Source organism: Myxocyprinus asiaticus, chromosome 29, assembly GCF_019703515.2.
Source record: "Myxocyprinus asiaticus isolate MX2 ecotype Aquarium Trade chromosome 29, UBuf_Myxa_2, whole genome shotgun sequence".
NCBI classification, from domain to species: Eukaryota; Metazoa; Chordata; class Actinopteri; order Cypriniformes; family Catostomidae; genus Myxocyprinus; species Myxocyprinus asiaticus.
In genome coordinates, this window is record NC_059372.1 from 6,726,266 (window position 1) to 6,749,226 (window position 22,961).

The 22,961-nt window shown below is 38.4% G+C and overlaps 2 protein-coding genes across 2 annotated transcripts in view; both read right to left on the bottom strand.

Moving 5' to 3' along the window:
- Window positions 1–4,980: 4,980 nt before the first annotated feature.
- Window positions 4,981–14,372, bottom strand: tgm2a (transglutaminase 2, C polypeptide A). Its single transcript, XM_051661184.1, has 13 exons — window positions 14,356–14,372; window positions 12,791–12,970; window positions 12,047–12,274; window positions 9,955–10,073; window positions 9,642–9,770; window positions 8,759–8,936; window positions 8,184–8,313; window positions 7,596–7,699; window positions 7,266–7,508; window positions 6,492–6,767; window positions 6,194–6,354; window positions 5,425–5,561; window positions 4,981–5,128 (listed from the first exon to the last, which is right to left on the bottom strand). The coding sequence occupies exons 1-13, from the start codon at window positions 14,366–14,368 to the stop codon at window positions 4,981–4,983; spliced, it is 2,046 nt and encodes a 681-aa protein (XP_051517144.1). The 5' UTR covers window positions 14,369–14,372.
- Window positions 14,373–14,862: 490 nt separating this feature from the next.
- si:dkey-65j6.2 (pleckstrin homology domain-containing family G member 4B) overlaps window positions 14,863–22,961 on the bottom strand; it is a 34,402-nt gene continuing 26,303 nt past the window's right edge. The window contains exons 17-24 of the mRNA XM_051661178.1: window positions 22,224–22,448; window positions 21,764–21,934; window positions 21,244–21,421; window positions 20,957–21,073; window positions 19,383–19,559; window positions 18,197–18,429; window positions 15,918–15,979; window positions 14,863–15,756 (exon numbers count right to left, since the gene is read on the bottom strand). Of these exons, the coding sequence (XP_051517138.1) occupies window positions 15,929–15,979; window positions 18,197–18,429; window positions 19,383–19,559; window positions 20,957–21,073; window positions 21,244–21,421; window positions 21,764–21,934; window positions 22,224–22,448 (1,152 nt within the window). The 3' untranslated portion in view covers window positions 14,863–15,756; window positions 15,918–15,928. The remainder of the gene's footprint in view (window positions 15,757–15,917; window positions 15,980–18,196; window positions 18,430–19,382; window positions 19,560–20,956; window positions 21,074–21,243; window positions 21,422–21,763; window positions 21,935–22,223; window positions 22,449–22,961) is intronic.

Sequence of the window (22,961 nt, forward strand, 5' to 3'; positions counted from 1 at the left end):
AGGAATCAATTGTGATTAATTTGTGTTCTTCTTTGTGACTCTCATTTATTATATTTCTGAGTTGCCTGAACTGAATCTTTTCATGCCTATGTGAAAACAGAAGCTAAATGTGCATTTACAAAGAACAAAAGAAAATTGCATCTCTATGCAGAAAATGGAAATCCAATTATATGTTAGGCACAGCTTATGTTTGTTTATATTCTGATTTACTGTGAGTTATAAATATACAAAGAACCAAAATAACTTAAATGTTGAACAATATAAGAGAAAATCTCTGGAAAGATTCATCAGCACCCAGTGAATGCTCTGACCTGAGCAGCGTTCAACCAGGAAAACTGCAGTAACAATTCCCACCAGACCAGACAAAACCAGTCGAACCACAACCTCAATATCACCACAATACTGCAGAAAATCTGAAAGTTACAGTGCTGTGAAAAATAATTTGCCCCTTTCCTGATTTCTTCTATTTTCCATACTAAATTGTTCAAACGAGATATAACACAAAGGCAACCTGAGTAAACACAAAACACCGTTTTCAAATATATATTTTTTTACTGAAGCAAAAAAGTTATACGAACTGCCCCCTTAAATCTTAATAGCTGGTTGTGCCACCTTTAGCAGCAACAACTGCAACCAAACGCTTCCGATAACTGGAGATCAGTCTTTCATAACGCTGTGGTGGAATTTTGGCCCACTCTTCTTTGCAGAACCGCTTTAGTTCAGCCACATTCGGAGGGTTTTCGAACATGAACTGCCCGTTTAAGTTCCTAAATCGGGTTCAAGTCAGGACTTTGACTAGGCCACTCCAAAACTTTAATTTCACTTCTTTTGAGCCATTCAGAGGTGGACTTACTCCTATGCTTTGGATTTTTGTCTTACTGCATAATCCAGTTGTGCTTGAGCTTCATCTCACGGACTGATGACTGGACGTTCTCATTTAGGATTTTCTGGTAGAGAGCAGAATTCATGTTTCCCTCAATTATTGCAAGTTGCCCTGACCCTGAAGCAGCAAAGCATCCCCACATCATCACACTACCACCACCATGCTTGACCATAGGTATGATGTTCTTTTTGTCGAATTCTGTGTTTGATTTACGCCAGATGTAACGGGACCCCTGTCTTCCAAACAGTTCCACTTTCGACTTATCAGTCCACAGAACATTCTCCCAAAAGCTTTGACAATCATCGAGGTGTGTTTTGGCAAAATTCAGACGAGCCTTAATGTTCTTCTGGGTTAGCAGTGGTTTTCACCTCGCCACTCTTCCATGGATGCCGTTTTTGACCGGTGTCTTTCTGATAGTGGAGTCATGAACAGTGAACTTTATTGATGCGAGAGAGGCCTGCAGTTCCTTGGATGTTGTCCTTGGCTTTTCTGTGACTTCCTGGATGAGTCGTCGCTGTGCTCTTGGAGGAATATTGGAAGGTCGGCCACTTCTGGGAAGGTTCACTACTGTGCCGAGTTTTCTCCATTTGGAGATAATGGCTCTCACTGTGGTTCTTTGGAGTCCCAGAGCCTTTGAAATAGCTTTGTAACCCTTCCCAGACTGATGTATTTCAATCACCTTTTTCCACATCATTTCTGGAATTTATTTTTGCCTTGGCATAGTGTGCTACTGGGTGAGACCTTTTAGCCAACTTCATGCTGCTGACAAAGTTCTATTTAGGTGTTGATTTGATTGAACAGGGCTGGCAGTAATCAGGGATGGGTGTGTCTAGTCCAGCTGAACCCCATTATGAATGCAGTTTCGTAGATCTGAGGATTTAGTAACTAAGGGCAAATACTTTTTCGCAGTCAACAGTCTGTGCTGAGCTAAAACAATTGATTGAATTATGACACTTGATTTAGATTCTGTTTTAAACTACCGATGAGATCTTTGATAACTTTTTCATGCATGCTTTCACGCTGTAGCACTAGCAGGTTTGTGATTTGAACGAAAGTGATATACGGAGGGGTAACGGAAGTTAGCCACATTCTTCTGAGGTTAAAGACAGTGAGTGCGTTGCTTGTAAATTACTTGGCTTTGACCAGAAAGCATTTCTTTGTCTCAAAGAGTTTAAACAAATGCAAATATTGATAAACATATGGTATTTTTTTTATTGAATCAGTTGCAATGTGGTAATCAACAAACACCAGTTAAATTGTGTTCTATTTATTTTTCAAACTATAAAAACCTTGATGGGTTTTTTTTTCCTAAAAATGAGCTGTGTGAGATTGTGTGAATATGAGTCTCTTGATGTTAAATGTACGTTACACAAACAGGAAGTGGTTAAAATCATTCTTTCCATTAAGATGAACAGTGTATAATATTTTGTTTATGCAAGAGATTTTTCATTTCTTCTTCATTTGATGACGACATCCAGAAATTGACTTGTTTAGGTTTCCACAACTGACTTTCTTAGAAACTAAATTTGACTGTAAAAGACTTTTGATCATTTGATATGTTTACCAGCCTTGTCACACAAAAGTTGTGGCTATGGAAGCCGGCCATTTGCTTGTTTGTAACTGCCCATACAGCATTTACATTTTACAGACACTTTTATGCAAAGTGATTTACAGTTATTAAAGAAAGAACAGGTTTTGTTTGGTCAAATATCAGGCATTATTTTGAATTGCGTCAGTTCTCTCGATGATGCACCTCTACTGAGCACGATGGTCATTCAGTGATTAGTGACATTCAAAGATCTTCTGTCTTAAGAGGAAGTGACACATTATACATCAGCCATTGCTTTAAAAGCCTGCTCTCAATTTACCTCTTTGCTGTTTCATTGTGCCAACATGGCAACCTCCACCTCCCCACCATGACCAGTCAAGTCCCGCCCTGCACGGGGGTAGGCTCCTCACCCCCAGCCTCCTATCTCCGGCAGGATCTGACGGTTCGAGTAGCATTCTCATCGAACCGCAAGACGGGGCTTACACCAAAAGAGAAAATATATTCTGTGGTTCAGTATCATTTCATCAAACAAATGTCATGTCAACTTTACCAAGCCTGCGAGTCTTTCTGGTAGAAGTTTATTTCCTGAAAGGATAATGAAAAACATTTTAAAGTATAAAACCTTTAAATCAAATTTTTGGTAAGACAACGTGACAATCTAGCAGGGTCCTGACTACCACAGACATCCCCACAATATTAGTGGTCAGTATGGGCTTTCTTCAATGACAGATTCAAATTTAAAACTATGTATTTTTCATACTGTGTTACTGTGTTTGGGGCAGTGGTGGCTCACTGGTTAAGGCTCTGGGTTACTGATCAGAAGGTTGGAGGTTCAAGCCCAGCACCACCAAGATGCCACTGTTGGGCCCTTGAGCAGGGCCCTTGAGCAAGGCCCTTGACCCTAACTGCTCCAGGGGTGCTGTATCATGGCTGACCCTGCACTCTGACCCCAGCTTGGTTGGGATATGTGAAAAAAAGAATTTCACTGTATATGTGCAAATGTGTGGTAAATAACATTATAATTAATTTAAAATTATAATTATATTATATAGTCTATCCATTAGTTCTTAAAAACATTGGATTTGTGCCTCTAATGCTTTAAATTTGCCATTCATGGAAGTACCTTTAACAAAAGCACAGTTTGCCTACTCTTTTAAGATACAGGAAAGGCTGCATAAATCCTGACATTATACCCAAACACAAGGCAGTGGACCTGGACAAAAGATACCTCTCTAAATCTACAAAATGATAAAGCATCAGAGAGACAATGATAGGACCATAAATAAGCACTGAAAACACCAGGACCGTTAGAATGATCCAAAAAGCCTCGATTTTACCCTGGTTCACAGCCTCTTTCTGCTTGACATCATCGCCAGGTCCAGGATGCACCAAAGCCTTCAGGACCATGAAGCAATGGTACAGTTTTATAGATAAAAAACAAGGTGTTCTATCAAAACAAAATTAGGAAATTCAACGACACCCATTGTAACTATTAAGCTTGAGCTGGTGATCAGAATCAATCCGACAGTGAACAGGCAATCCTGTATTTCATGGGCTTCAGGAAGATCAGAGGATGTATAACAGTCCAAAAAAGTACACCCATGTCTTACAATCAGTACAGTTATTCTGTCGTACAGCATAGGAAATGCAGTAGATGACCTCAACAAGTGCCGCGTTGACAATGAAGATTTCTGTTGACTGTCCTCGAACCATCTCTTTCATGTTCAACCGTCCAACAGTTTGCAGGAAGACCAAGGACCGTGTTGACGCCAAGAGAGCAGGCAATAAAATACGTGGGGAAAATGTAGCAAGGGCTGAATTTCACAGAGAAAAGAGATGGCTTGCATGTCGAAACATTTGACACATCCCACGTGACCATATCTAGATTTTTTTTAAATCTATAAGGAAATGAAGATACATTAAACATAGATTAGGAAAGAGTAAATTTTTAAAAAACATTTTCAAGTTTTAAAAAAGATTTAAGGTATCACACACAAATGCCACCTTTCTTCTCTATTTAAAGTGTTCAATTTTTCACTTGCTCTTCAGAGTCTTGGTTTTCCACTGAACACCCAAAGCACATTCGGTAGATGCTAGTTTGACACCATCTGATTTAATGCAGACATGCAAATGAACTGCCAATTTAATACTGCTGCACCCCTATGCACATTAAAAATGATAAATGTACTGAATATAGACAGTGTAAATTTTTAAATTTTTGGAAACAGTTCTTCTTACCAAAATGATTCACACTAAGTCCTATGCAAAATGTTCAGGTACCTGAATAAATATTTTGGGATCTTGGGGGTGGGGGCAAGACCCACAATACTTAATTTGGTCCCCCCGACATTTGGTGCATCCAACCTGTATTTTAAATACTTTTATTTTAATTCCTGTAGTACTGGATGTGATTTTATTAAAACATTATTCGATGCAATCTTTGAATATAAGTGTTTTATATTCAAGCGTTTATAATTTTGAGAAGATCAGTAACATTACCCAAACAGAATAAGACATTACAGTACAAGCATCTGCAAAATCTGCAAATTTATTCATAAATTACAAGATTCTCGTAAGTCTCAATATTATGAAGTTTATCACTGTCAAAATCTATCAGTATTTTTCTTTGTCCTGGCTGCTTCGGTGTAAACTCCAATTTAGCGGTGGCAAACTCCTTAGGGCCAACTTTTCCAACCCTGCAGACAAAAATACAAACTGTTACAGCCATGAGACTTATAAAAAAATGTTGTGCTATAGTCAAAAAACAAGGCAAAATGTGACTGTAATAATTATGGCATGCAATGATCCATATTTAAAAAATCTGAACATATACATGAATTAGATTTCAGACCTTAGACGGAGAAGATGATATTAAGTGAAGGTCATTCATTTAAAAAAGTAGCTAAGAGTACTCTAAATCAATCATGTGATGAGTTGAAAAGGAAACTAGGTATGTTCACTGGCTCACACCTCGTGAGATCAGATGACTTACTCATGGGTAATTGGTTTGCCGTCAGTGAGGTTGGCACCATGTATAGTAAACACACAGTTTTCAAGGGGCTCTGGTAGTGGGTTCTGCAATGCTAAATCTGCCACAAGGTTCCGGCCCACTTTTGGCACACCCAAAATCTGCAGGAAGCAGAATCACACCTCATTAGTGTTGTCAGTCAAGGAGAAATTCATTCAAATTAAATATGTACTGGCTGAGCTGAGGAATTTGCTATCTGACTCAGTGGAGGACAAGCGACTGAAGACCCTCCTGATTTAGATAGGCTCTAATTAGGTCCAGAGTAAATTAAGGTCAGAACTGTATTGATCTAAAATTTGTAAGGTCATATTTGCATAATCTTGCTAGCCCCATAATGTCTGCAGAGTCCAAAATGTACAAAACAAGCCTCTAAGTATTTCATACTTTCTGCTAATTAAAGCCGAAAGTCTTTGCTTTAACATTTGAGATAACTTAAAAGTTATTTAATTCTATGATTAATCAGATGTCTTGACAAAACCTTGCCTGACAATAGTGCCTTCCAGACAAACAGCAGGACAAATAGGGTTTTCTGGCTGGTTGCCAGGACGTTCTCGAGTCAGTTTTTGGGGCACTCTGGATGGTTTCTAGGGCATTGCTATGGAGTTGCTTGGGTGTTCTAGCTGGTTGCTGGGGTATTCTTAAGCAGATTTTAGGCAATTGCTAGAGTATAAGGTGCTTGATAGATAGACAGACAGATAGATTCCTGTATAATGGGATCAGAGATTAAATGTACATTAACAATTATTTCAGGGCTGTCCAATACGATGGTCTTCGTTGCTCTGAAGAACTCTCGTGTCTCTGCATCGATGAGTAGAGCCACCAATTTGATCATTCTGTCTTGAGTTATGGCTTTACCGTACTCTGCATACTCCAGTCGAAGAGTTACCTTACCACCTGGAAATCCAAAGGAGACAGATTTATGGTTCTAAAAAGGAACTTGTTGAATACACATGAGCTTCAAGTCGAACTTTAAAGTTAAAGAAGCAATATGAACACATAAATGAATATCAGAAAGCATCAATCAGGCTTACCCTCAGTAGAGCCCAAATTAATTTCCGTAAACTCGCCCAATCCACAGGTTTCTCCGAGTTTGCCATTGTAGGATACAGCTTGGGCATAGAACATAACCCGACAGGTCTTTGTGACCATGGTATTGTTTTTGAGTTGCGCATAGACGTCAAAGTCAGAGCCGATCTGCATGTCTGGGGTCACCCTGATCTTGATCTGTAAACCAGGTTCCTCTCCTGTCTGTACGAGTCTATTGTGATGTTTTGCTTTCTCATGAACTTTTCTCTCCTCTTCAGAACCTGAATAGAATTGAGTCTTTCTTAGCCACTTGACAGGGAACAGAGGAATTTGTTAACATCACAATAGAGCAGTACCATCTACGGTTCTGTCTCTAAAGAGTAATAGAGTTCATGCTGTACCAGCATAGCATTTATACCAGCATGATAACCTTGGTCATTAAGGTTAAGCAAAACAAAAAATAACAACACTAAATAGCCAAGGATTATGAAGATTTGTCCCAAATGCCACCCTCAGCCCTTGCAGTCCTTGTCTTGAGTCCACAATTTGATGACAAAGACAGCTGGATAATAGTCAGCTGCGAAGCCCATACATGTGCAGACTTTGTTAAAGAGTGCATTGCATCCATAAAGGGGGTGCTCCTTTCTGACTCTTAAAATGACAAATGGGTCACCCAATGTAAGCAAAGCAAATCACACAAAACCAGAAGTCCACATGAAATGTGCCATTTGGGAGAAGGCTATCATGCTGCTTGAATGAAATACCAAGAATTGCCCTACCCTCTGGATACTTGTAGTTGTGTGTAATGTCTTCTCTCTCATCTCTGCCCACTGCCTTGGTGCTGATGAACTTCCCCACTGTCGTAGCTGATCCCTCCATCTTAAACACTCTTCCGTCTCTCAGTTTAATGTACTCCACCACGTCAGCGTTCACCTCAGCATACACGTACGGGACGTCGTATTGGAAAGTGAGCTCACCCTCCTTAATGGCTCTTACAGGGGCCGGGCCACAACAGTACACGCCTGACAGAGGAAGGGCAACAGAATGGAGTTATTTATTCATTGACTGTATTTCAGCTGTTCTATCATGTGTATTGATTATTGGCTCACCATCACTCCTTTGCTGGGGTGTGGGGTCACTTGCCTGCCAACCCTCGTACCCAAGTGTCAGGTCTGAACGTGTCATCCAACTCTCCACCCATACGTGGAAGTTCCTGAAGAAAGACAACTTTTGATGGAGACAACATTTGAAGAAAAGTCTTGTTTATGTGCAGTCTGGCTTGAAAAATCTGCAGCTGTATTATAGTCATGTTTTCCATATTTGCATTACCAGTTCTCAGCAGTACCACAACTACTGTACCATAACTGATCATTAATCTAAAGTGATGTTCATATTGATTGTAGTTTATTGCGACAAAGCAATAGGATGTAGTTCATTTTCAATGATTGTTGGCGATTTGAGGCAACATAAGTGACTGTGACGGTTGATGATGTGGAAAGTTGGGCAGAGTCTAATTTTATGAAAATGAGCGTTGTCACAATGCGCCGTCAAGCAATGGCAGTGCACACAATGGAGGTCTTATGATCCAAGTAGGAATGGTTACTAGCAACCAAAAGTACAGCAACTAGTAACTTCCAAGAATTTAATCAATGTCCATGTGAACAACTCTGTAATCGTCTACAGGTTACTTAACATACCATATGGAGTCGTCAGAAATGTTATCGTCAAATTCGTTGTAGAAACGCTCCATTAAAAGATCACCGTTGCTGTCATGTGCTGATCCAAAGTTAGTGACAAGTCTGCATGGGATTCCAAGAGCTCTGGACACTGGGACACAATTTAAACACAAAGCAGAGAATTTAGAACAAGAATAATATGAGATAAATGGATATCTCATTAGTACAAACAATTTGAGAAGTAATGGTAAATGTTAAGATATGGATTTTATTAACAATTATCCCCCAAAATGTGGGGGTTATGAACCTAGAAACGTCTAAATGCTCCTCACCACATCTATAATTACTGCCTCTGTTAAATATCCAGAATCTTTTCTGAGGTCAATGTTTAAAGATTTTCTGATATAATGAATGGAATTTCCCCAAACAAATCCTGGAAAACAGACCACCTTGGATAAATAAAATTAGCATATAAAAACCTCTGTCCACTTATGAGTTCACTATGTTACTGAAAAATACAGTATAATGATATAGCTGCTTGCTACTTGGTTTTGATGATTCTTAATTGACTTTTAGTGCAGTAGTTAATGAATCACCTGTGCAGGCGACAGCTGCGAACACCCAGCACTGTCCGTAACGCACCCTCCTACAGCTGCCATTACTCCACTGCCGGAGGATGGTGCAGCTGTCCTTCCAGGCGGTCGGCTTCACGCCATCTTCATACTCACCCAACCAGTTACCCTCCAGAACACCTTTATCATCATCGCTGTTGATCTGCGCAATAAAAGACAACGCCAATAACAAATCAAAAAGTAAAACAAATGAGGGACACCTGATTGACTTCTGTTAAAAAAAAGGACAGTAGTTTGTATTTTATGAAGCACACAAACATTTTTGTAAATAGTGAACGTCTACTGCGCTTTCGATCTGTAACACAGATTATTAGCCAACTTTATCTCGTTAAGTTTAGTTTACATTATAGTATTTTGGTCTGTGTTGAAGCCCTCTAGTCTTCAGAAGAAGTATCAGGTCAGAGCTGTAGCCTAGCAGGCTACACTCATGATATGTGGTGCTGATGCACTGCAGGTGACCCAAGTTCGAGTCCCAGCTCATGAGGTCCTTTTCCAATCCAATTCCCACTCTTCTCCCCTGTCATTTCCTGCCTCCTCTCCACTAATTCTGTCATATTAAAAGGCCAAAGAAGAATGAATCAGAATGAGCTTTATTGCCAAGTGTTCTCACGTACACAAGGAATTTTTTTTGGTGATAGGAGAAACAAGCAGTAATTGCAGTTATAGTGGATTGACATATTTCTGTTTGGAATTGTCTTGAATGTGGCATATGGAATATGGTCACATTTTACTGAGATCTCATTCTCTGAGCACATCTGTTCCATTTTTGCAGTGTTAGCATATAATTTTCGAAAGAGACTTAAGATTCTGTCAAATTCGTACACATTTTATGAGGGGCGTTACTAACCATGGCACTGAGCACTCGAGTCACATACACTGGATTTCTCCTTTCAGAACAATCCAGAGCTGCGTCACTTATATATTTGGGGTTTTCATCCAGAATCTGCAGACAGATGTCCAGTATGCCAGGCTCAAACTATGAAGATAAAACGAGTTATATTTGATAAGACTACTGGGAATCTGTAATATCCTTGTTCGTTTAACATAAATTGATTTCAATAGGGAACATCAACAGGTACAATGAGCTTAAGGGGTATTCATGAATGCGTCATTATTGTAAAGTTATCATAAGGATGTTTTGAAAGTTTGAAGTTTAGTACCTGTCCAAAGGTCCATGGGAGGGCTGTGATGCGTTTGGGTATCCCGCGATAAATCAGCCCATCCTGCGAGAGGATGTATTCCTCCCTTTCAGCTTCACTCATCAGGTACACGGAGTCCCCTAAAACAAGAAACACAAATTATTCACACATTACATTTACATTTCACATGTTCACTGGTTCATATAGTTCTAGAGTGTTTAAGTTAAATGGATTTGGCGTGCTGTCCATAACAAGACTTGAGAACGGGACTTGAGTTCTAAAATGGATTGTCCCCCGGACAATCTGACTAAAGCTAGGAATGTAAAAATAATTTTGAAAGAATAAATATCAGCGTTACAAAATATAACGGTTGAAATGGGGAGTCGGAGGGATGCTGGAAGAATTGTCACTGAATTGAGGGAAGCATCCACTTATACACTCACTGAGCACTTTATTAGGAACACCTGTACACCAACTTATTTATCTGATTATCTAAACAGCCAATCCTGTGGCAGCAGTGCAATACATAACATTATGCAGATACGGGTCAGGAGCTTCAGTTATTGTTCACATCAACCATCAGAATGGGGATAAATTTGATCTCAGTGATTTCGACCGTAGCGTTATTGTTGGTGCCAGACGGGCCGGTTTGAGTATTTCAGTAATCCTACAGGCGATGCAGGCGGCCGACTAGGGCCCCGGCATGCCTGGGGTGTGGTGGACATTGATGACTTTTAATCTGAAATTCTCCATAGTCCATTGGTTCCTATCGTGCACACATTTAGGAGAACATGCACCATGCGTGGACCTGATCATTTGACATACAAATCACAATGACGGTGAAAACTAAAAACATCATATTACGTATAAAATGAGCTCTGAATAATCATAAAAACACAAATAACTGAAAGTTACAACAAGTAACAGCATTCTTATTTGCTGTTTAGAAAGTCTACAGCTGTCACAGTGACCGGTGAGATATCTCACAACACTTATTTCATTAATATCTTTCAGGGAGTAGGATATTTTTTTTTTGCATACAAATGGTGACTTGTCACAGCACCTAAAATACACATATACCCTTATGCATGCATGTACGTTTTAACCTAATATCTTCATGTTGGGAAAACAGCTATTGGACATGTTATTTGTCATCTATTGAGCCATACAGTATCGTGCTTCTTTTTAGTGCTTTCTATTAAAAAAATCTGCTCACCACGTTTGCAGTGGTTCTATGGATGTTTTAAAGTTATGACAATTTTTACAACCGGGGCGCCTATTTTCATGATTTCGCATAGGGCCCCACAAACCCACAGACCAGCCCTGTCTGTAACTGCTAAACTCCTGGGATTTACATGTGCAACAGTCTCTAGAATTTACTCAGAATGGTGCCAAAAATGAAAAACATCCAGTGAGCGGCAGTTCTGTGGACAGAAATGCCTTGTTGATGAGAGAGGTCAACAGAGAATGGTCAGACTGGTTCGAGCTGACAGAAAAGCTACGGTAACTCAGATAACCACTCTGTACAATTGTAGTGAGCAGAATAGCATCTCAGAATGCACAACACGTCGAACCTTGAGGCGGATGGGCTACAACGGCAGAAGACCACGTCGGGCACTTTATTAGGACCATAGTGTTCCTAATAAAGTGCTCAGTGAGTGTATATCCTTGAGATATGATAAGCAGGAGAACTTCACTACATTTACATTTCTTTATTTAGCACATACTTTTACATAAGCAATTAATCATAAAGAGCCAACAATCACAGGGTAGAAATTTGTCAATATTGATTGCAAGGTCCTTAAGTCTGTATTAGATGCTCTAAGACATTCAAACTTTTATATCTATAAAATGTTATTCATTTATATGATTAATTATATTAAATATTATAAGCCAGACTGGAATGAACCAACAGAAACATTTCCTAAAACGTAACTTTTCTTTGTTCCTTATTTTCGGGTTTATAATAATATAAAAAATAATCTCATGTTTTGAGACTTTTACACCCCACTGTATGTACTGATACTGATCTCTTGAGTTACATATGCTTTGTGCATTCAAGTGATTTCTTTATTAACCTTCCCTATACCATCAACATGCTTAAATAACTTACTTTTGCACCAGGGGTTAAAGAGCAGCACAAAATCTCCCAGAACGACTCCAGCTTCCTGATCCAGGATCAGTTTATAGACACCAATAGGGGCATTTGGGTGTGAGCACACAGTCAGAGATACTTTATTATCTGACATCAGTTCAGCAGTAGCACTCCAGCATGATCTAGAGATGAATTTACTAATGCTGAATTTTGCTTTGGTTTGTGCGTCCACTGAAGGAATTGGACCTTAAATCAAAAAGAAAAAGACATGGATGCATGAACACAAGTCTCCTCTTAATGTGACATGAACATATGGAAGCCTTAACATCATGTTTCTAATTATATACAGTACTTGCAATACGACATGACTATCTGCAGCAGTACTGTCATGCCTTTCAGGACTGTAAACTTGAACAGACGGTAAACATCACTGTAATGCAATGTCCTAAGGCAAGCATTACTATTACTTTTGCTCGTAATTAAGGTTAGTCATTTGAACAAACCACTAACCCTCCATATTAAACTTTAGTGTGTAAGTCGTCCTGCACCATTTGTGCCCTGGACAACATTGAAACACTGATAGAGTTATTCCCACCCCTTGCCTTGAATACAACTGCAAGTTCTAGTGACAGCTGTTAAATTCCCTATATGTGCTTTAGTTGAAAAACTAGTCTCTGCTTTGTAAATATTAATCAAACAGTGTTTGGTTCATAATTAAATGTTCTATTAAATATCAGATTAAGACAGAATTGAATAAGGAACCTGTTTTGACAATGAAGCTGACATTGGCCCCATTTTGAAAGTGAGTTCCAGGTCGCAGATGTAGTGTGATGGTAAACGGCTGGCCTCTCCTCACCATCAGCCTGTCCATGCCGTTCAGCTTCGTGTGGTGATCCGTGTTATTCACCTCACATGCCAGATCAATGCGTTCAATCTCCATGGCTGTGAAGGGCAGAGACAGAGAACAGCAATCTTTGAAAAAGACTGCATGTGAAGTAGGATATGTGCTGCTTTCAGTTCATGTTGGAATGATTGTATTTACGAGATGAGCACACATGAACATCAATGTCGTAATTACCAGTGGAAAATTGTGGAAAGCCTCGACTTAAAGCCTCCGAGTTAAAGAATCATTGCGGAAGCAGACTGGTATTGGTTGTAATTGTGAATGCTTTCTGTACTTATTTTATGTACTGTAAAAAACTAAGTATTTAAGGCCAAAGTATACTTTGGTTTTCCACGGTACATTGCAAATTTTGTCAAATGCACAATACGTGCAGACTGTCCACCTGGAGCTTTTTTTTCTTTGCGCTTTATTGCCGCATGCGTTGAATGTGTCTGTATAGGTCTTAAGTATACTTTGAAATGTATGCTGAAAACAAATATACTCTAGACTTTAGCCAGTATCAGGTGTCAGGATTGTGTGACAAAACTCCCATCGTTCTCTATGGCAGCATGATATTAATAATATACACAAGATAAAGCATATATTACACACCAAATGTGGTTTGTTTTCTCTTTATTTTATTGCACTAGCAACCATTTTATTAATTTTATTTAATTAACTCGTATGTAGGAACTTCTCAGTAGGACTTGAAGACAAGAACGTTCCTGTATCAACATTCCTATCAGTTAATCATTGCACTTAGATTTTAGGTATCTTTCAACAAAAGATTTTCATCCAGGAACACGGATAAATTCGTCCAATTTGTATAAATTACTTTAAATTTACAGTGCAATTTAGCACTGGACGAAGTTCTAATTTTGGACCATGACCCACAAATTCTTGACCAACATGTGAGAAATCAACAGGAATGGAGTTGCATGCTTTGCAATGGGCAAGAAGGTCATGCACAGCTTGATACAGATGCAAAAGCATCATTGGACATTAGCATGCTTAACTATGAACACCACAGACACGAGTGTTTGCACAAGGTCAGCTGTCCTTTATGGCATTGGAAAGTAGAGGAAATGTAATTCGGATTAGACACATGACAAACATTTTTAAGTTACTCCAATGCAATTATCCATTTGTTCACTAAGGCTCTGCACATAGATCATAGAAGCTGGTTAATCTAGTGCAAGCAAAGACTTCTGCATTCTTCTGAAAACAGGTGTGGATGGATTGCATGTAGGATATGCCTTGATCACTTCAATCTAACCTACATTGAAACCACATATACCTCAAGGATTGACCATGCATTGGCTTTTCCCAAAAAGACAGCTTGGCAAATTATTTGGCTCAAGCTTTTTTCCCAACAAATGACCAAATACACTCAAAAAGTGTGCTGTAGTTGTTTGTCACATGCTACCACCAAGTTTAATCTTACCTTCGTCCATCATTGCAGGCGGTAACGCTTGACTGTTTCACTCAGTGTTGTGTTATTTCAACTGGTGTTGGGGTCACTGGAGGGATATTTTGGGCGTGGTGTCCTTATGTTACTGTGGTGTCAGGGGATGTAGACTTTGAACCTCTGCCCTTATTTATGACAGTTCCTGTCTTCTACCACAGGCTAATGGCATTAAATCACATTACAACATGTCATGTTACACAAATCTATTTTTGACTGACAGTCTCTGGGGGTCATAGAAGCTCATGGATTATCTATCTATCTATCTGTCTATCTATCCCCTGTTCATGTCTACCTACAACTGTAAAGCTGTTAATCAGAGAGTTATTTTCGTTAAATTAAGAGAGGATGTATTTAAATTTAGCTCTGACACACCAGTTTGATATTCCCTCAAGGTGTTTTATTAATTGTTGTTTTAAAAGACCATGTTAACTTGTATTTGAGAATCCATCCATCCATCCATTTGTCTGTCTACATGTTAGAGTAGGACTGATACACACACAACAGTAAGTTATTATTACATTTTATTTACCATACATCTTTTAAATGGTAAAATACCATTTGATCTCTCTCTCCTTTTAGTGGGGAACTGGCATGCAGTAGTCCTATATTACAGTACATTAACAATCAATTACATGCTATATAAAACCCTTGCATAGTCAAAATATAAAGTTATTATAAAAATGACATTTTCCAGCAGTTGCGTTTATATTATGTATAGACATTCTGCATTAATTTCCTGAAACCTACAAAGTATTTGAATTGCAGCTAGTTAAATGTACAAACAACAGCGGATAAAAGCAAGAATACCTTCATTAGATATTTGGCTTTTAATTAATGTCACCTGGACATTCTGCATCTCAAGTAATTTGGCTTCAAAATACATCGTCTGTATGAACAGTTCATTTGTCTCCATTAACCTGTATCATCATAATGCAAAATAATCTTACAATTCAAAGCCTTAACAGACATTTTTCTGTTCATTTTCCACCACCGCCAGCCACTGAAAAGGAAATGTCCAGATAGTTCCTCAGATTTGTCATCTAAAGTGGTGTACACGGACAGGAAGTGAACACCTGGTCCATAGTCCTTGATAGTCATGTTGCCTTGATATCCTTGTGGTCAAGACTGAAGTCTGGGAATAAAACAGTGTTTGTGTGCCTGTCACTGTGAGCGGAATTTGCATCAAGCCAAACAATGGATGAGTAGTTCAGCAATATTTCCTCTTCTTTCTTGAATTTGTTTTTCTTCGCAATAAAATCTGATTTCTTGTCTGAGCAGGCCTGTTCAGGAGCAAGTGGATCAAAATGTTAACATCTGTCTTGGGATTCCTGATGGCAGCTTTGGTTTGACAAAAGGACCTGATCTGACATCAATGAACTGTTTTTTTAGAGAGGTAAGCAGGAATGTGAAATATTGGAGCATTAGTGTCATTTATAAAATGCTTTATATTTTAATAATATTTTTGCTTGCATAGCCTATATCTTGTGTTCCCCTCACATCCTGCTTAGAGAGCAGCTAAGCTCTTGTTTGTAACTCACCTGAATCAAATCTAAACTTCTGTTGATGCTTTTGATCGAATTGGCTCTTGAAACTGACACTGCTGTAAAACAGAAGACAAAATGAATGGTGGGTTTACTTATGTAGCATCATTATTATACTCATTAGCTCCAAAAATATATTTAAAAAAATGTGTTTTAAAAAAACCTAGTGAGTTGCTTCACGGTCTACATTATCTGCTTTTCCACTCTCAGCCTGGATTTCTCGGTACGGTTAGCTAACTGTGCATAACCGTGCTCAACAGTGCTGATGAAATGGCTTTAGTACGTGGTGACTCATGATTGTCAATTTGCCAATGCCAAGGTAACTTAATTGTTTCTAGGTAGCTGGCAAAGTTTGCTATGGTGAGTATGTATTATTGGTGTATCTTCATGATTTTATGATGATGGTTTAACTAGTATAGTACAGTATAGAATAATTTTTCAACATCTCTTTTTCTTTGTGGAGGTAGATTACCCTAGCTAGCTCACTGAAACTCATATAATACATGTTTGGCCAATACCGATTTTAACAAAAACCTATAGGCCTATACCGATATTTTGCCACCTACCTTATTTTGTCATCAGATCACCGTTTTACTCAGGAATTATACTTTATAAATGTACAAAGACAAATGAAACCTTTTATACTGTTCTAACAATAAACAAGTTCCATAGATCATTGGATCTGTTGAACACATGACAGACCAAAATTTTAAAGAGAGCCACAATAAAAGATGAATAGAAGATAAAAAGATACAAAAAATAACAGTGATTGATTTGAAAAAAAAAGAAGCTTCTTTTGTACTTCTAAAACATTTTTGCACTTCTGTTTTTGCAATTCAAAACAGCAGAACTCGTATGTTAGATGTTTGTACTATATATGATAGCACATTACAAATTCATACTACGCATATGTTGGCCAATTCCACGGAAATGTCAACCACATCATAGAAAAATTAAAAGTTTAAACCAAAGGAACAAAACCCCTGTTAAATTCTGTATTATAGAGAGATAATGGATAATGCCATCCAGACCGCTAGAGGGCGCCGCTTGCTCACACAGCGCCGACTGCAGAAACGCAGCCTTTTAAAATGTAGTAGTCATGCAAGGCAATATTGAGATTTTAATCCTAATTAAAAAAAATGCAGCATTATTGGATATTGTACTGATGCCTCAAAAGTCGAAGTCTGCTGGTTTCAAAGCGTTTTTGATGGTTTTTCTCATCATGTAGCCTATACATATATATATATGTGTGTAGGTTTTCCTCATTAATGTGAGAACGAGAAAGAATAAAAATGATATATTACATGCTCTTAGGAGTGCCAAACCTTCTACAATAATGGCTGTTATTATTATTTCTGGATTGTGCATTTGAATTCATAGAGTTTTTACAAAGCAAGTTTCTAATTTATTATTAATAATCTGTTTTTCATATCGGCGTATTCATGCTTATAACCGAAATGCCAATGGTTTTAATTTGGTAAATAATTGCCCAATAAATATCGGCAGCTGATACATCGGAGCTTCCCTAATTATATAACTCATATAATATTTTGCCAATAGATATCCTTTTAAGGTAGTCTGGGAACTTTTACCATTTTTGTGTGTTCGTGTCCGGCAAAAACAACCTCTTAGCAAATAAGTGAACCTCTCTCCTTTTTAGTCTTTGCTTTGCTTTTTGTGACATATGACATGTCTTTCCCGTGATTTAGCAGAGTAACCAGGGAAAAAGCAATCCTAAAATCTGGAATATGCGATCATTCTCCATAGCGCAATCGCTTCAATGTTTACCTCTCATGTTGTACATTCAAGCACCACAGTGGAATAAGAAACCACAACCCTGCCAGCTGGCCCAGATCAGCACGGAACGGCACGGTTTTGCAACAAGAGTTTGGCTCGATGGTGGAAAAGCGAATATAGATTGCTACCAACTCTGATAAGCGTCTGACTTGTATTGTCATACATCATGATCAGCTGAGCGTCAGCTAATTGCGAGCTTTACTCACGCGGCCTGACAGAAATAATGCTACGCTTGATTTATAATCAACTATAATTTTCCTTGACTCCGTCTGTGATCTTCAATGGAAAATTTCACTGAGGTGGTGAGATTGCCTTATCCATGCAGGAGATACAGTATATGATGCTGCCATAGGTATTACTCAAAATAAGGTAACTTAGTCTTGTGTCTGAAGAACCCCTATGATGCCTAAAAATGCTGTCTAGGTAGGTATCTCACTAGGTTTTAAAACAGAGCTGTTGTTATAATGGATTTGTTTAACCTTGAGAGGGCTGCGAGCATCACTTTGTGGACTGAACCCTGGTGAGAGCTTTTTTCTGGAGAGAGCAGGTGAGCTGTACTGCAGAACATGAGCTGGAGATGTTTGACACACTGCAGGAACTGAAGGTCTGGAGAGAACCAATGAAGATACAGATGCTCTCCTTCCTGTGGGGCAATTAGGATCCACACAGCTAAATAGAGCTGCGTTCTCTGCAGACAACTCTGTAATATCTGCTGTAAGAGTGATGGAAAGAGAGAGATCAGAATTGGGAAAATGTTTGAAGAGAGAATGACTTCAAGTAGCAATAAACAAAACAAAAAGCTTTTTTAGAGTAGGCAGTTACCATGATCTTAAACTCTCAGATGCACTTTGTCAACATGAAATCAAAATGAGCCATTTTTACTTTCTTAATACACGTTTCTAATCTTATTGTGCACGATTCATTAGTGCACAATATTCCAAACCCACATTTTTTGTTGTTGTAATTATTCACCAAAATGTGAAGACTTGTCCTGGTTCTGCAATGACTTTCCTTTATGACTGATGTTGTGAAATAAGGCCGAAACATGCTCTATGCAAGTACGTGAACGCAGATGATCCTAGCTACGCAAGCTTGATTTCGTGCCTTGTTGCATTTCAAAATGGTGTCAGACCGCAATTCATAGCAATGCAACTAAGCGTTGCATTCTCAGTGTTGCCGCAAGTGATGCTGCAGTGGACATTAGTATGAACTCTCCGCTTCTATGGTGAGTTTTCTCTTTCAAGCTTTTAAACGAGCAACAGTTTTAAGAGAATATTGCTGAACAAATAAGTTGAAGTCAGTATTTTTTGCAACTTACCTGATAGTTTAGTGGCACAGAGTTTTGAAGTTAACTCTATCGCCCCCTTGAGTCCTGAGGTTTTTAACCACCACAGTAACGCAAGAATGCATGTGCACGCACTTGCATAAAATATGTTTCTAGCCTTACACTTATCTTTACCCCTCCAAATTTGCTATGTAACACCCATTTTTTATGATCCAGTCAATTCCCGATGGCTAAAATAAAATCCCTACATTGTTTCTCATTGAATATGCAATTTCACATTAAATTAGTCTAATAATAGAAATAAAACAGTTTGTGAATCATGGTTCATGTCAACTTTTACTGATGGCAAACAGGAGGATGAACAGTTTTTACTCTGATACCGTATTTTCCAAGGTAAGTGCTGGGTGACATGGAGCCTCGCCCAGACGAGGATGACGAGTGGCTGCCTGCGGTTGACGTACTGCTGCCAGAGCCAGTCGAATCTGGCCTTGGCAATACCACGCCTCTTTGAAGGCCAGACACAAGGGGATTTGGCGTTTTCAGTAATCCTACATGTTCTATCAATACGAAAGTGACAACAGGTTTATTCAATTTATGACTGAATGACTGAGGAGGAGTTTTAAAGGAATATTCCAGGTTCAATACAAGTTAAGCTCAATCGACAGCATTTGTGGCATAATGTTGATTATCACAAAATGTATTTCAACTCGTCCCTCATTTTCTTTACAAAAAGCAAAAATCGAGGTTACAATGAGGCACTTACAATGGAAGTGAATGGGGCCAATTTTTGGAGGATTTAAAGGCAGAAATGTGAAGCTTATAATTTTATAAAATCACACAATCACTCAGTTAAAACTTGTGTGTTATTTGAGATGTAAAGTTGTTTAAATCTTGGTTTTTACAGTCGTTTTAGGGCCATTATGTCGTCATGGCAACGAAGTTGTAAAATTGGATTTAACTTTACACAGAAAAGATTAGTAAGCAATTTTATCACAGTAAAATCATGTTAACATGCATATTGGTTACGTCTTGTGGCTATACTTTTGAAACGGTGAGAATTTTAAAGTTTACAGATTGGCCCCCATTCAGTTCTACTGTAAGTGCCTCACTATAACCAACATGTTTCCTTTTTTTAAGAAAAGGAGGGATGAGTCGAAATGACTTTTTGTGGTAATCAACATTGTCACAAATGCTGTCGATTGAGCTTAACTTGTATTGAACCTGGAATACTCCTTTAACATAAAATGAAATACATAAAAATAGAATTGGCTACAAAAAAATAAATTAAACATAGGCTATAGTGCTTCTACAATATATATAGTACTGTGCAAAAGTCTTAGGCACATAAGATGTTTCACAAAAACATTTGTCTTATGATGGTTATTTATATCTTCAGCTTTAGTGTGTCAATAGGAAATATAAATGTTAGACTCCCAAACATTGCATTTGCAAATAGAAAATATTAGAATAGAAGAACAGGGAGCCCTGCAACAGATGTCATGGCCCCCACAAAGCCCCCACTGAACATCGTGTCAGTCTGAGATTACATAAAGAGATAGAAGCAATTGAGACAGCCTAAATAGATAGAAGAACTGTGGTGAATTCTCCAAGAAGCTTGAACATCCTATCTGCCAACAACCAAGAAAAACTGTGTCCAGGTGTACCTAGGAGAATTGGTGCTGTTTTAAAGGCAAAGGTGGTCACACTGAATATTGATTTAGCTTTTTTATGTTTACTGGACTTTGTATGACATTAAGTGATAAATGAAAACTATTTATGGCATTATTTTTGAAGACATCCTCACTATGCAACATTTTTCACAAGTGCCTAAAACTTTTGCACAGTACTGTATATATTTTTTTATAAATTCAAAGCACTTTGTAAATGACTTTGACAGATGGGATATGCGTGTCAAAGAATTCAAAACGTCTGTCTGTGATTGGTTGATAAATACCTCTTACTGTATTGTCACCATTCACAGCGTTTTCATTGATGGCTGTGTTACTGGGCTGGATGTCTACAAAAGGTTTCCAACCCATTCCCATAAACAATCTCTCTTGTCTTCTCAATTCTAAAACAAAAATGATCAATTGAACAAAACAACATAAACATTGTATGATAAACTCTTACCACTTAAAGATGTTAGACGTTGTCTATAAATGTCCAATTTAGACTATTTTACTGTATATTTTCTTGATCTCTCTCTCTCTCTCTCTCTCTCTCACTCACTCACTCACTCACCTCTGCTCTTCAGCGCTTGTTCCCACAATATTTGTTCCAGGTCTCTGGTCCAGGCCTCCTTGACGTCACGTGTCTCTGCCTGTAAGATGTAGGTGTCCTGAGATCGTCTCCTTCTAAACCAGATCTCAAAACACAGACCGCTCTGGCCGCTGGAGTGGGTCATTCCAATCTCACAAGTCTACAGGTCAAATCAGAGGAATTTCAAATGATATGCAAGTAAAGCTGGCGTTTAACTAACAGAAGATGTGGCAAATTGGGGCAGTATTCATGCAAAAATAAAATACAACGGTTGGTAACATTTTCAGACAGGTATATAATAAAGTTTAAAAAAATCCTGGCTACAATTATTGCTGCCATGATGACTAGAAAATGTAAACAAACATTATTTAAAAAAATAAATTGTAACTTATCGACTGCTTTTCATAGGTGGCAATAGTGCGTCGTAAATTGGGTCAGGTAAACAATGCTGACGTTTGTGAATCCAGCGCATGACAAGAGTATTAAATTCATGTAATCATACCTTGATAGACAGTTTGTAAACGTACACATCATCTTCACGGTCGTTTTTTTTAGTCTTGGTGAAAAGGATGACATCTTGAAAGAGAAACACTCGCCGCAGCGACCGTTTCTTACGGAAAATAATGCAAAACTCATCTTGACGTATAAGCTGGCCCTGCTCGTTCAGGTTTAGCTGAAGAAACATGACAAAAAAGTGCATGATTAGAACCTACAAGTTGAGGAAAAATTGTAAATCTAATTTCACTTCTCAAAGGCTGTTAAATTAATTATGAATTTTTGACTGGCAGCATTTTGCGGGTTCATTGGCCTGCACATTAAACCATAGCCATTATTAAAGGAATATTCCAGGTTCAATACAAGTTAAGCTCAATCGACAGCATTTGTGGCATAATGTTGATTACCACAAAAATGTATTTTGAGTTGTCCCTTCTTTTCTCTAAAATGGAATCATCACTACTAACATCACAGTCCCGGATGGCATCCATGGTGAGCAGGTCATTCCCATGTCGTAGCTGAAATCGGACAACCTCTAAAGCGGTCTGGATCTCCTCTCGATCTCCGCTCTGATCCGGCACACAGTCTTCCAGAATCTCCTGTAGCAGCAGACTGTATTTACTGATCCTCTGGACAGGCTTCAACAGGTAGGAGGACAAATCCATACTATCACCCAACTCCATCTGCTTACGCTGAACAGGAGAGCAAGATATTTAGAGGTATATTTATTAAAGGTTCACTCAGTCAATTTTACTCCTAAAGAAATCAATTGCAATTTTGAAACATATGTATAAAATCATGACCATTCACATGAGATGAGCACTCTAGTCATATCAGTAATCTTATAAAAGCTGTTGTATTCTACATGGAGCAGGGGCGCCCTCATGGGGGCTGCCATTTTAGAATCACATGACCAGCTGAATACTACTCGCTTAATGTAAACTTAATGTAACTGTCTTGATATTTGACACTTTCACTCTTGGATTAAATTAATCATGGCTGATAATGACTAGTGAATTGCTACAATGGCATCTGTAACTGATGCTGCATCCGCACCACTAGGTGTCACTGCTTGTCCAAGATGACACTATCAAAAAATGACTGAGTGCACCTTTAACTGACAGTTATATCCAAAATGACTTAAAAATGAGAATAATACATGCAAAAGTAATTGATTCAAGGGAGAACACAATACAAGTAGTGCT